Below are 12540 nucleotides of genomic sequence, written 5' to 3'. Positions count from 1 at the left end.
GAGATACTGTGAACAAAACTGTGAGCAAATTTGTTTTTTAAATGGAGTAACAGTTTACAAATCTGTGAGTATGGTTTATAAACAGAGTATGAATTGCAAAATTGTGGGTATGTATTAGCAGATCTCATTTTATTTCTTACGTGTCCCTGCTTGGCTCCATACTATTTCTCAGCTGTTGTGTGGTAGTAATCTACTCCGAGCGATCATGGATGCTGGTATTAGAAATATCCTACGAGCATTTCTCTCCCGTTCAAGTGTTTTATTATCAGAGAAAAATCTGGAGGACGCCAGTTTATTCTTGTATACATCTTGGTGAACTCTTATTTTGACATTGACACAACCGTTTTCTCCTCCGTCATGTTGAAAGTTTACATATCTCATCCCAATTTTGAAACTTGTTTATCAGGTAGGTGCCCCAAGCAATTTTAATTACTGTCTGGTCTGTCGCGTCTCTCAGCTTTGATTGGCAGTAATGCTAAAGCTGTTAGTTTAACTATGACCTCAATGAAACTTGCCTGACATCGCAGTCTCTTGCAATGTCACCTCAACTCACTCATTACACATAGAAGACGGTCTTTTATCACTGACTGCGCCCTGACAAAAATATTAAGGTAGTACTTCAAGCTTGAATTGCATAATGTTTTAATGCGTTATTTTGAATATATTAATTGCACTGAATTAATTCATTAAATCAACTTAATAATTGGATTTTTTTTTTTTATTTAACTATAAAAGTGTGCAAAAAAGAAGCATTTAACTAGTGGAACCAACTGTATAAGCACTGTACCTTCTCGTATGGCGGTGCAGGGTGCGCCCTCTTCATACTCCAGTCTGATCTCTTTCAGAGCCACCAAATTATCTGTTAATTTACTACGACCCTTAAACACTGTTGCATATGTGCCCTACACACACATGGAATAACATATAGATACAGGTTCACTTTTAACAGGTTTTTTTAAATAGTATTTTTACTGTATTGTAATTAAAGTCAACATGAATATTTGTTTGCAACTCAGAAGGGCTATCTGAAATGTTTTTAATAAATAATGCTAAAATATAACCATCGTAATATCAGTGGTCTACAAACCAGTCTGGACACAATCTCCAAACATATTTTATCAAAATCAAAACACATAATCAAACTAATTCAGTTCAGCATCATATTAAAGAGAAATATATTATAAACTGTGGTGAAGAAGCTTTGAGATTTTCAGCATCTCACCTCTCCCAGTTTGTCCAGTTTGATGTATGTCTCTAATTTGCCAAAGCCAATTTCTGACTGAAAAAAAAGACAAAAGTGATTATTGGGCTAAAGTGTAGTTGCCGAAAGAGATGTATCAGCAATAAACTGATCCCCACTGGCACACAAAGAGATCTGACACAATTCTCAATTACATTTGATTTTAAAGGAATCTTACAAAAAGAACAAGACAGAAACGATAATGAATATATTTTATATTCATGATTATGATCCCATACTGATGGGTCATGATTATGCTCCGATGGAAAGTGCTGATTTTTTTCCAATTGTTTGCCCTGATTTTTGGGAGAAAAAAAACAGCGGCATTCTGCAGAATGTATTTAAACACGCAAAGTGTTGAATAGTATTGAATTACCTAAGGAGGTACACTTTTTTACATCGCTCCATCTTATCCATTCTCTCATTATTGATTTCTAGGCCAGATTAAAAAAAAAGTCCTATAGACCTATAGTCCTATATTCTAAGACCGAAGTAACCAAACCTCAGCACAACGCAAAGACAGCTAGTAAAACAGCGCAACATGAACAGACAAAACGATTGATGTGAGTGCATGCTGCCAAGATGACATAAGTGCCATGCACTCACAGCAATAACAGACAGAACACGGGTGTTATTGAGTGTCCGTATCCCGACACCAACCGAAACTGAACCAGACAGGGAAGTCAGGATCCAGACAACATGCACCGAACATGAAACGAGACCAACCGAGGAGCACACGACAGGGAAATAACAACCAAATCCGTGTGCTCAAACCGAGACAGAAAACAAAACACAAGATATACATTGAACGATGATGCCACACAAAAACCCAGACTGACAGAGTGACAGGACCGTGACATTAACCCTCACCCCTCTAAGGGATGCCTCCTGGCATCACAAAAAGGGGAACATCAAACAATATACAAGACTAACAGAACAGGAACTAACAAAGAACAGAAATGAATCTGTAAAACCAATATATCAGTCTACCTCTAGTGTCAAGAGAAAGGGAGGGAAGAGAGTGAAACCAGGGAGGGGGTTTAAGGAAAGAGGTGCGATGGCCTGGGAGGAGACCTCAGGCCAGAAGTGGGGTCCGGTGGCCTAGGAGGAGACCTCAGGCAAGAGGTGGGGTCCGGTGGCCTGGGAGGAGGCCTCAGACCAGAGGTGGGTTCCGGTGGCCTGGGAGGAGGCCTCAGGCCAGAGGTGGGGTCCGGTGGCCTGCGAGGAGGCCTCAGGCCAGAGGTGGGGTCTGGTGGCCTGCGAGGAGGCCTCAGGCCAGAGGTGGGGTCCGGTGGCCTGCGAGGAGGCCACAGGGCAGTGGCGGGGTCCAGCAGTTTGTGTGGAGGTTTTAGGGAGAGAATGCCTGACAGCGGTCAGAGGACTGGGTAGGGTCGGTTGCAGTGGTGGATGCTGAATAGGGGTCTGACTGAGCGGAAGCCGCTGGGAACTGGACAGACTGGATGATCGCAGGCAACTGGGCAGACTCGTCAATGATCTCAGGGAACTGGACAGACTCGATGACCGCAGGGAACTGGGCAGGTTTGTCAACGACCTCAGGGAACTGGACAGACTCGATGACCGCAAGAAACTGTGCAGGCTCGTCGATGGCCACAGGGAACTGGACAGATTAATCAATGGCCGCAGTGGTCAGTAATGCTGGCAGAGCCTGAGGAACGGCCTCTGTGGCCTTGAGCACTGATGGGACAGGTGAACGGCCTCCATGGTCATGAGCACTGGCAGTGGCAAGAGAACCGTCTCTGTGGCTGTGAGCACTGGCAGTGGCAGGGGAACGCTTCCGTGGCCGTGAGCGCTGGCAGCAGCAGGGAAACGGCCTCTGTGGCTAAAACAGGGCACGGGGTGAGAGGGTTGATGGATCTGGCATTCCATCTCAGCATCATGAACTCCACCTCCGCAAGATGGCATACATGGTCCACCAGATCCCATAAGGGCCAATAAAAAAAATCTCACCCAGCTCCTCGACAATGTGCAGTTTGTCCAGACCTGACAGAAAAGATGTTTGAGACAGATCTCATCACCACCTGTGGGGTTCCAGGACCAGCTCCTCAGCATAAATGCCAAAGCTGTGTCCATCTTGGGAAATCCTACCCAAGATGGTACTAAAAATGCACATTACTTTGCTGGGTTCAATAAGGCCAGTTTGTACATTCACAGGTTGAAGAAGAGGCAGGACCCAAATGTAGATTTAAAAAACAAAAGGATTTATTGATACAAAATAAACAAAACCAAACAAAAACTACCCCGTAGGTGAAAAAACACAGTCCAGGGCAACAAACTAGATGACAGGCTGGGGGCAAATTTGTCCAGGACTAACCGGAACCGACAGACTGGAAGGCAAAAAGGGTTGACATAAACATGAAACAAGCACAAGACGAACTGGCACTGGACAGCACACAAGAGGATACTAAAATAGGGAAAGAAATCAAACAGATTAATGGACAGGGCAACTGAACCCATTACAAATGAACTAATAACAGGCAAACAATGAGGTGGGATATGTATGATGCAAGACTGAGAGACACATAGCTACACAGAAAAAAAAAACAAAGCCACGTGCTCTCACAAGACACAAACACCCAGAAGGCATAATCACACAACGCCAAGACAATAAGGCAATATATGCTTATGCCAACCAACAGACAAGAGGAGAGAATGCGTTGCAACGGCAAACAAAGCAATGCTACGCATTCCCAAACAAGATAAAGCCTGAGCGTACATCAAATGCAACAGGTGACAAAATGAGACATGACACATGTGCGAGAGTGCGGCCACACACAAACACGACACCTCAGACTGAAGTGACCAACGTGAAGACAGGTCACGAGAGATACAAAAATTATTGACGTGAGTGCATGCCGCCAAACTGACATAAGGGCAATGCACTCATGCCAATAACAGAAAAAACATGGAGCATGAGTGTCCAAATCCTCACACCAACCAAATCCGAACCAGACAGGGAAGTCAGGATCCAGACACCATGCTCCAAACATGAAAAATGAGACCAACGAGGAGCGCACAGCAGGGAAATAACAACCGAAGCCATGCACTCACACAGAGATAGAAAATTAAACACAAGACAGACATAGAGCGATGATGTTATGGTCCTGTCACACAAATACCAGACTGAGAGAGTGACAGGACCATGACATTATTGTCTTCCATTTTGGAAAAAATAATATAATCAAGTGTAATTCTGTTTTTCATGAACCTCAAGTACCTTTTGTTTTATTGAGTGACAAACAAAAATTATTGTTTGATTTTGTGTTTACTTACATTTAATGAAAGAAGTATTCTATGGTACTAAATCGCATAATTGTTTTTTAGTTAATCCCGATTAATCGCAGATTTTGAAAGTGCTGAAGTTTGACTATATATTTACTTCTTTTCATGCCAAAATTTCCTTTTTAGAAAAGAAAACAATACGTAACAATATAATGCTTCATTAAAATGTTCTAAACACACAGTTGTTCTAAGACTTTCACAGTATAAAGATAGAAATGCACCAAAATAGCTCCAATTCAAGTCACATTAAACGTTTAATTGGGAGTTTGACTTTTTGAAATAACTTGTCTCAAGTAGGTATTTATTATAATGGCCATTCCTTTAAACTCTCATCCTCCACAATATGAATCAGCCGGTGGAACGTGGCTATTTGCTTTGTTAGGGTGTCAGCGCCATTGTCATTTGGAATCACAACTGGATTGGATTTCAGAAGTAATCTACCGAAAAATGGTAAAATGCGTTAATCAGAAATAAAACTACTACACCCTTATTGATGGCTGAAAACACTATCAAATTAGCCAAAATACTGAATAAACAAACACACAAGGGTTATAGGATGTGTGGAGGTCTGTGAAGAACAGGCATTCCAATTCTGCAGAAATCTGCGTGCGCAGATTCCTTGGGGGTTTGGTCATGAGCAAGAAAAACTCACAAGTGAAGTTCGACGAAGCCTTCGACTCAAAGGTTTGTCAAATGGGGGACTGTTTGTGGTAAACTTCTTCAGGTAACCCTCCGGCAAACGGATATCAGCTGGCAGTGACAGGCGCTTATTTATGTCCTAATAGAGAGAACAAATTAAAGAAAAAATAAAAGGTAAGGAAATAAGGAAATATTGTGTCTAGAACAGTTGGGATGTTGCAGCTTTTCCTAATTCAATAGTGAAAAAGGTATTTCCTTTACCAGTACATACAGTATACAGTATATTTTATTATTTTCTTTCTTTTAAAAAAATATTTCAATAAATCTCATGAAGAGTTTGCTATGGAGCAAACTGTGTCATTCCTCATACCCGTATGAACATGTATAACAGCAGCGAGGACAACTACATTGGTCCCAAAATAAAATAAAGCTAATAACTTAATGTTAATTAATTTACTTATTGATTCAGGTCTTAATAAAGGCAATAGTAAATCAACAGTTCACAGGATTATTGTGAATGTGTTATGAGATGTTTGTGGTGATGTGGGTGTGGCCGAGAAACATCTGTGGAGAGCAAGGCTGGAAGAGGAAGAAAGGTAAGGATTGACACCTGTGGGAAAATATCTCTAACGGCTGTTCTGAAATACAGTGAGAGCTGGAGAGGGATAAAACTTGAGTCTAGACCACAGGAGGAGAGAGAAACACAAATGCAGCAGAGTGTTGGTGACAACCTTGTTGTGTTAGACGACAAAGTGAGTAAAATAAAAGACTTGTGTTGAACGTTTACCTGTCCCTCACTTCCTCCTTGAGAAGTCAGAGACTTCTTGTAGCAATGTTATTAACATTTCTGTTCACTTAAATTTATGTTAACATGTGTGTAATCGCTATCAAATGACGCTTTTCTCTATTCAAGTGACTGTGACTATCATTTGCCTTTATTCTGATTTGCAGTCTGATTTACAGTAAATCAAATTACTCTATAATTTAACAATTTCTTTACAAAAAACATAAGATCAATATGCCTTACAATGTCACTCTTTATTTCAGCCCATGTAAGAATATTATCCATTCTGTTAATGAGAATATTTTTGCGATTTTGCCAAAAACTGCACCGTTCATGTCAATCTCCCATTCATTCCTATGGGGAGCTCTACACAGCTTGCCTGCAGAGTGAGCAACTGTAACCAAGGGGGGCAGTGTTTAGCGAAGGGTCAATTGTGATTAAACAATAGACCTTGTTGGGTAATAATGTTAATAAATGTAATCTGGATTATATAATCTGATTACAAAAATCAAGTACTCGTAATTAGAGCTCACTTACACCCTGCAGGAAGATCTCATTCCTCGGTTTGGAATTGGTCTCGTGCACGATGAGTGTACGGCTTTTAGAGTTGTTTATACAGGCCATGTGACAATGCTTGTCCCTGTTCAAACCCAGGCTAAACTTTACACTTTGTATGTCCCAGCTAAATCTGGACTGGGTGTAAAAATCAGCCCTGGAAAAATCTCTTGCGCTGCAGCAGTCAGTGGATACGCTTTGCGGTTTAATCGGGTAGCACCCGAGTATTTATACTCTAGTATTTATACTTGACCAACCACCCCATCAGAAAACATTCTGGTGCTCCTGATGGCCAGTCTATCCCTGGTTCCAGCACATTCTGGCTTTTATAGCTTCTGTGGCGGTGGTCACCCCCTTATGGATCCTTCGCATAGGCCCCTTCATTGCTGGGTGAATTCCAAAGTCCCCTATTACATGTGGGAAAGCCGCTTACATCTACAAGTTGGATTGGAATAGGGATAGGCATTTTGGTCATTTTGTCTACTCGAGTACTCGTTGTGTTCATAACTGTATATATAACAACATGTCTGACAAACGTCTATGGCTGCTGCATTGTGTCTTGTTGTTCCAGTGTATCATCTATTCATTATTACAGGCTGTTTTAAAATAGTATGTTACAAAATGTACAAAAGATTGCATAATCACAATATAATGCATCATATTTTGTCATTATGTGAAGATTCGCTGCCCAAATCTGAAAGAATGTGCACAACACGCGTCTGTCTATTCTTCCTTCAGGTTACCATAGTATTCTTAGTAAGTGCGCAACAGCCTATTTTCAAATAACAGGAGATGCCATAACCATTGGATTTTAATATGCTGTATTGAAGATTCTGCATTGTGTTCCATTTAACAGCGCTCTGTTTAGCTGTTTGAAACACTCACCTGCTATACACTACCACACGCCCCTGGTGTGTATGTGGAAGTGTGTGTGTGTCCAACTATTCACTCTTGTTAGGAAAGCCGCAATGCTCTGTATTGTTGTTGCTGTGATTCATGAAGTGTTCCATTCAACTCGGAGTGTCTGAATTTCCACATTTCAACTGAGGAAAATGCAACCTGAACGCACTTCCCAAGTTCACTAGAATTAGAGGCAGGTGTTAGACATAATTTAGCTCAGGTGTAAGCGCCCTTACCACTTTCTCTCTCTCTCCGGACAGGCGCTTAACCACGCCTCCGCTGCCACAATCATCATTCGTGTCAGTGGAAAAGAAGTTTCCCTTTGCAGGGACTTTAACAATAAATATGGAAATGCTTATGAAAGACACCACTCTGTCTGTCTGTCTGTCTGTCTGTGCTGTGTGTGTGTGTGTGTGTGTGTGTGTGTGTGTGTGTGTGTGTGTGTGTGTGTGTGTGTGTGTGTGTGTGTGTGTACCTCATTACAGATGCGCTGTGGAAGGTTGCGCATTCGGACTCTTACAGGACTCTGAACTTCATCAGAAGAGGCTCCTGAAGCCTGATCACTCTCTCCATCTGAACCCATTTTAACATGAACTGTATATAAAAACACACACAGAAAACAAGCACACACTTGAGGCCTTGTACTTCATGTCATTGCACACCACACAAGAATAAAACCCATGATCCAGTGTTGAGAACATCATGACAGGTCATCTGATCTGATGTATAAAATGTACACTGACAGTGTATTGCAGGGACAAAATGACTAGAAATCATTCATTTTCAGTGTTATCGAATTGAAGCAACATGAGTGTCAGAGACTGTGTATGACGTGAAGGTGTCCTAACATAGGTATGTAAAAAAACTCCTGTCTCTCTGTACATGTCTGTTCTTTAAATACTCAAGAGAATGTACAATATTTTCTCCACAATGTATGAAAAAAAGTGCAACACTTGAAGGCATTGTAAATTGCTTGGGAAGAAAAAGCATCTGCCAAATGCATAAATGTAAATATGCTGGTTACTATATTAACCAATAGCTCTTGGCCTAAGTGATGTTAAGAACTATTAAAAAGACAGGATAATGTTCACTAATAAATTATGCACAATATAAGACTGGGAACTTAAAAGAAAGAAGTCTTAAAGAAATAGATCAACTAAAATTTTTAATTATCTCATGATATCCAGATGTGTATGACTTTCTTTCTTCTGCAGAACACAAACAAAGATTTTTAGAAGAATATTTCAGCTCTGTCGGTCTATAAAATGCAAGTAAATGGTGGCCAGATCTTTGAAGCTCCATAAAGCATATAACGGCAGCACAAAAGTAATCCATATGTCTCCTGTGGTTAAATATATGTTTTCAGAAGCAACATGATAGGTGTGGTTGAGAAACAGATAATATTTAAGTCCTTTTTTACCATAAATCTCCACATTCACTTTCACATTCTTCTTTTGTTTTGGCGATTCGCATTCTTTGTGCATATCGCCAACTACTGGGCAGGAAGGAGAATTTATAGTAAAAGGACTTAAATATTGATCTGTTTCTCACCCACACCTATCATATCTCTTTTGAAGACATGGATTTATGCACTGGAGTCATATGGATTACTTTTTGTGCCTTTTTGTGCTTTTTGGACCTTCAAAGTTCTGGCCACCATTCACTTGCATTGAAAGGACCATAAGAGCTGAAAAATTGTTCTAAAAATCTTCGTTTGTGTTCAGCAGAAGGAAGAAAGTCATACACATCAGGGATGGCATGAGGGTGAGTAAATGATGAGAGAATTTTTAATTTGTATTTTTGGGTGAACTATCCCTTTTTATTTACACCCAATTCTTATTACGTAACACATCTGGATATTTTTATTTTTTTATTATTTTTGTTGTTTTCATTGATGATTCTCATTACCGTAACAGTCTGTACATTTAAAAAAGAGGCTGTTGTACAATGATTTTGTTTTATTTTATTTAATCAAACGTATTTAGTCCTGCACTTCAGATCATCCTACCACTAAATTTACCTGTCAAGAATCTAAAAACCAATTAAGTCTAGAGAGGTGATGAGGGGTCACCAGCAGTGTGAGAGAACACTGAAGTGTACTAAATAGGCCAACATTGGTGTCTTGATATTGGCTGGACCTAGATATTCTGTTAATGTACACTCTCGACGATAACATTAACATTCTCATGCTTCAAATGACAAAACTGCAAGAACTAAAAGGGTACTGAGATTTAATATTACTGAAACATGGCTACAGGATAAAATCCCTGAATCTGCAGTTAAGTGTACAAATGCTTTTATAATATGTGTGTGTGTGTGTCTGTAAAAAGCCTGTTCTTACCACAGGCCAGTGACACGGAGGGCTCATCCAATCCAGTGTGTTCTGGAAGATCTGACAGACTTTCATCAAGACGCCGGACACTGTGCAAGCTCATGGACAGATGTTTTTTTATGATCTTCATGCGGTCCATCAAAGCTCGGCTCTGCCTGTGGCCTAGATGATTCTGGAAGTTCAAGGTTTATTTAAACACATTCAATAGCTGCAACTTATTTGCTTACAAATGACCCTTAAAGCATTCACAATCCCTCCCAGTGTACATAATAAGACACACTTTAGGGGGGCACATAAGTTAGAGCACAACTAAATTTAATATCTCTTTACAATCAACAAATAACCATGAAAGAATAGCAGACACTTAATGGTTACATACACACAAATAAATATGGTTTTCAGTCCACCAAGTGCTCATTTTCAGTCTGATTGTGCTATCTTGTCCTCTTGGAGCTTGACAGCATCACCATCCACTTTCATTGTATGGAAAAAAGAGCAGCTTGATGTTCTGGTAAATTTCTCCTTTAACGTTCCATAGAAGTCATACAATTTTGAAATGTGAGGGTCAGGAACTCATGACAGAATTAACATTTTTGGGTTAACTAACCCTTTAAGTGGCATTTAAATATGCCTCTTATCAGACGGATATGTTGGCTGTATTTTAGCTTGAATATTTATCTGATATGCCCATTTGAAATCATTGAGCTAATCATTTAAAGTCTTAAACATTGCCTATTAAAAGTGACAGCCACAAGTTAACAAGACAAAATACAAATAATCACAAGAAAATACACTGCAAATTTGTGAGTGTTTCGAACTAAACAAGCTAAATTTTATGCATTGCTGCATTCCAAAATATGTCACACCTGCACAATGAAGACTAAACGAGACACAGGTGAGAACAATGAAGAGTGCAGGCAGTGAGAGAGGCCAGGAATTGTGGGAATTGTAGTTTACACACGGACAGTGAGACTCAGGGCGGACAACAGGGAAAACGTGACATGGAACGGGATCGGTGACGGGTGAAACGGAAAACACGGAGCAGACAACACGGAAACATGACACCAACGTGATGGGTGAAACAGAGAACATAGGGCAGACAACACAGGAACGTGACATAGCCCCCCCCCTCAAAAGGACCGGATTCCAGACGGTCCTAAGAAAAGGAACAGAAAAAATAAACAAAGCTTCAAGGAGAGGGGGGCTGGACAAGGGGGAAAACAGACAGACCAAAGGGGCCACAAGGGACACAAAGACAGGCTAAGGAGGCACAAGGGACACGGAGACAGACCAAGGAGGCACAAGGAACAATTAGGCAGTCCATGGGGGAAAAAGGGGCAATTAGGCAGTCCACGGGGCACAAGAGGCAATTAGGCAGTCCACGGGGGCACAAGGGGCAGTTAGGCAGTCCACGAGGGTACAAGGGGCAGTTAGGCAGTCCACGAGGGTACAAGGGGCAGTTAGGCAGTCCACAGGGGTACAAGGGGCAATTAGGCAGACCAGGGAGGCCGAGAGGGCAAGCAAGCAGTCTCTGGGGATGTGTGAAGGGAACCGGGTCAGGTGGCCTGGGGGGCGTCCACCGGGTAGGGACAGGTTTAGGAGGCCCGGGAGGTATCGACCGGGCAAGGACAGGTTTAGGTGGTCTGGGAGACGGCCACAATAGGGGGACAGGTTTGTATGGCCCGGGAGCTGGCCCCAAGGCAAGGGCCGGTTCTGGGGGCCTGGGAGGTGGCCACGGGACAGAGGCCGGTTTAGGTGGCCTGGGAGGCGACCATGCTATGGGGACAGGTTTGGGTGGCCCGGGAGCTGGCCTTAAGGCAAGGACCGGTTCGGGGTGCCTGGGAGAGAGATCCAGGAGGCGGAGCCAAGGGAGGCGAAACCCAGGAAGGCTCTGGGACCTCAGGAGGCAGAGTCGAGGGAGGTTCAGGAGGCGGAGCCGGGAAAAGCTCGGGAGGCGGAGCCGAGGGGGATGGCGCCGTAGGAGGCTCTAGAGGCGAAGACCTGGAAGGCTCTGGAGGCGGAGCCGAGGGAGATGGTGCCATAGGAGGCTCGAGAGGCTCAGGGTGCTCGGGAGGCGGAGCCCTGGAAGGCTCGAGAGGCAGAGCCATGAGAGGCTCGAGAGACTTGAGAGGCGGAGCCCTGGGAGGCTCGAGAGGAGGAGCCCTGGAAGACTCGAGGGGCGGAGCCCTGGGAGGCTCGAGAGGAGGAGCCCTGGAAGACTCGAGGGGCGGAGCCCTGGGAGGCTCGGGAGACTTGAGAGGCAGAGCCCTGGGAGGCTCGGGAGGAGGAGCCCTGGAAGACGAGAGACTTGAGAGGTGGAGCCCTAGGAGGCTCGGGAGGAGGAGCCCTGGAAGACTTGAGAGACTGGAGAGGTGGAGCCCTAGGAGGCTCGGGAGGCGGAGCCCTGGAAGGCTCGAGAGGCGGAGCCCTTGGAGGCTCGAGAGACTTGAGAGGTGGAGCCCTGGGAGGCTCAAGAAGAGGAGCCCTGGAAGACTCGAGGGGTGGAGGCCTGAGAGGCTCGGGAGACTTGAGAGGCAGAGCCCTGGGAGGCTCGGGAGGAGGAGCCCTGGAACACTCGAGAGACTTGAGAGGCGGAGCCCTAGGAGGCTCGGGAGGAGGAGCCCTGGAAGACTCGAGAGACTGGAGAGGCGGAGCCCTAGGAGGCTCGGGACGGTCAAGGCTACAGGCTCTGGCTCAGGGATGGTCGAGGCTACAGGCTCTGGCTCAGGGACGGTCGAGGCTACAGGCTCTGGCTCAGGGACGGTCGAGGCTGGCAACGCTGGCTTGCTG

The 12540-nt window shown here is 43.5% G+C and overlaps 1 protein-coding gene across 2 annotated transcripts in view; it reads right to left on the bottom strand.

Annotated features, from left to right (window-relative positions):
• The window catches only part of LOC127655278 (cyclin-dependent kinase 16), a 42695-nt gene that overhangs the window by 20204 nt on the left and 9951 nt on the right, over nt 1-12540 (bottom strand). For both annotated transcript variants that reach the window (XM_052142991.1, XM_052142990.1), the window contains exons 2-6: nt 9760-9922; nt 7894-8012; nt 5193-5318; nt 1223-1279; nt 788-902 (exon numbers count right to left, since the gene is read on the bottom strand). In XM_052142991.1, coding sequence (XP_051998951.1) covers nt 788-902; nt 1223-1279; nt 5193-5318; nt 7894-8012; nt 9760-9889 — 547 coding nt within the window. In that variant the 5' untranslated portion in view covers nt 9890-9922. The remainder of the gene's footprint in view (nt 1-787; nt 903-1222; nt 1280-5192; nt 5319-7893; nt 8013-9759; nt 9923-12540) is intronic.

The sequence above is a fragment of the Xyrauchen texanus genome, chromosome 14 (assembly GCF_025860055.1).
Source record: "Xyrauchen texanus isolate HMW12.3.18 chromosome 14, RBS_HiC_50CHRs, whole genome shotgun sequence".
Taxonomy (NCBI): Eukaryota; Metazoa; Chordata; class Actinopteri; order Cypriniformes; family Catostomidae; genus Xyrauchen; species Xyrauchen texanus.
This window is presented reverse-complemented; position numbering and strand designations above follow the sequence as displayed.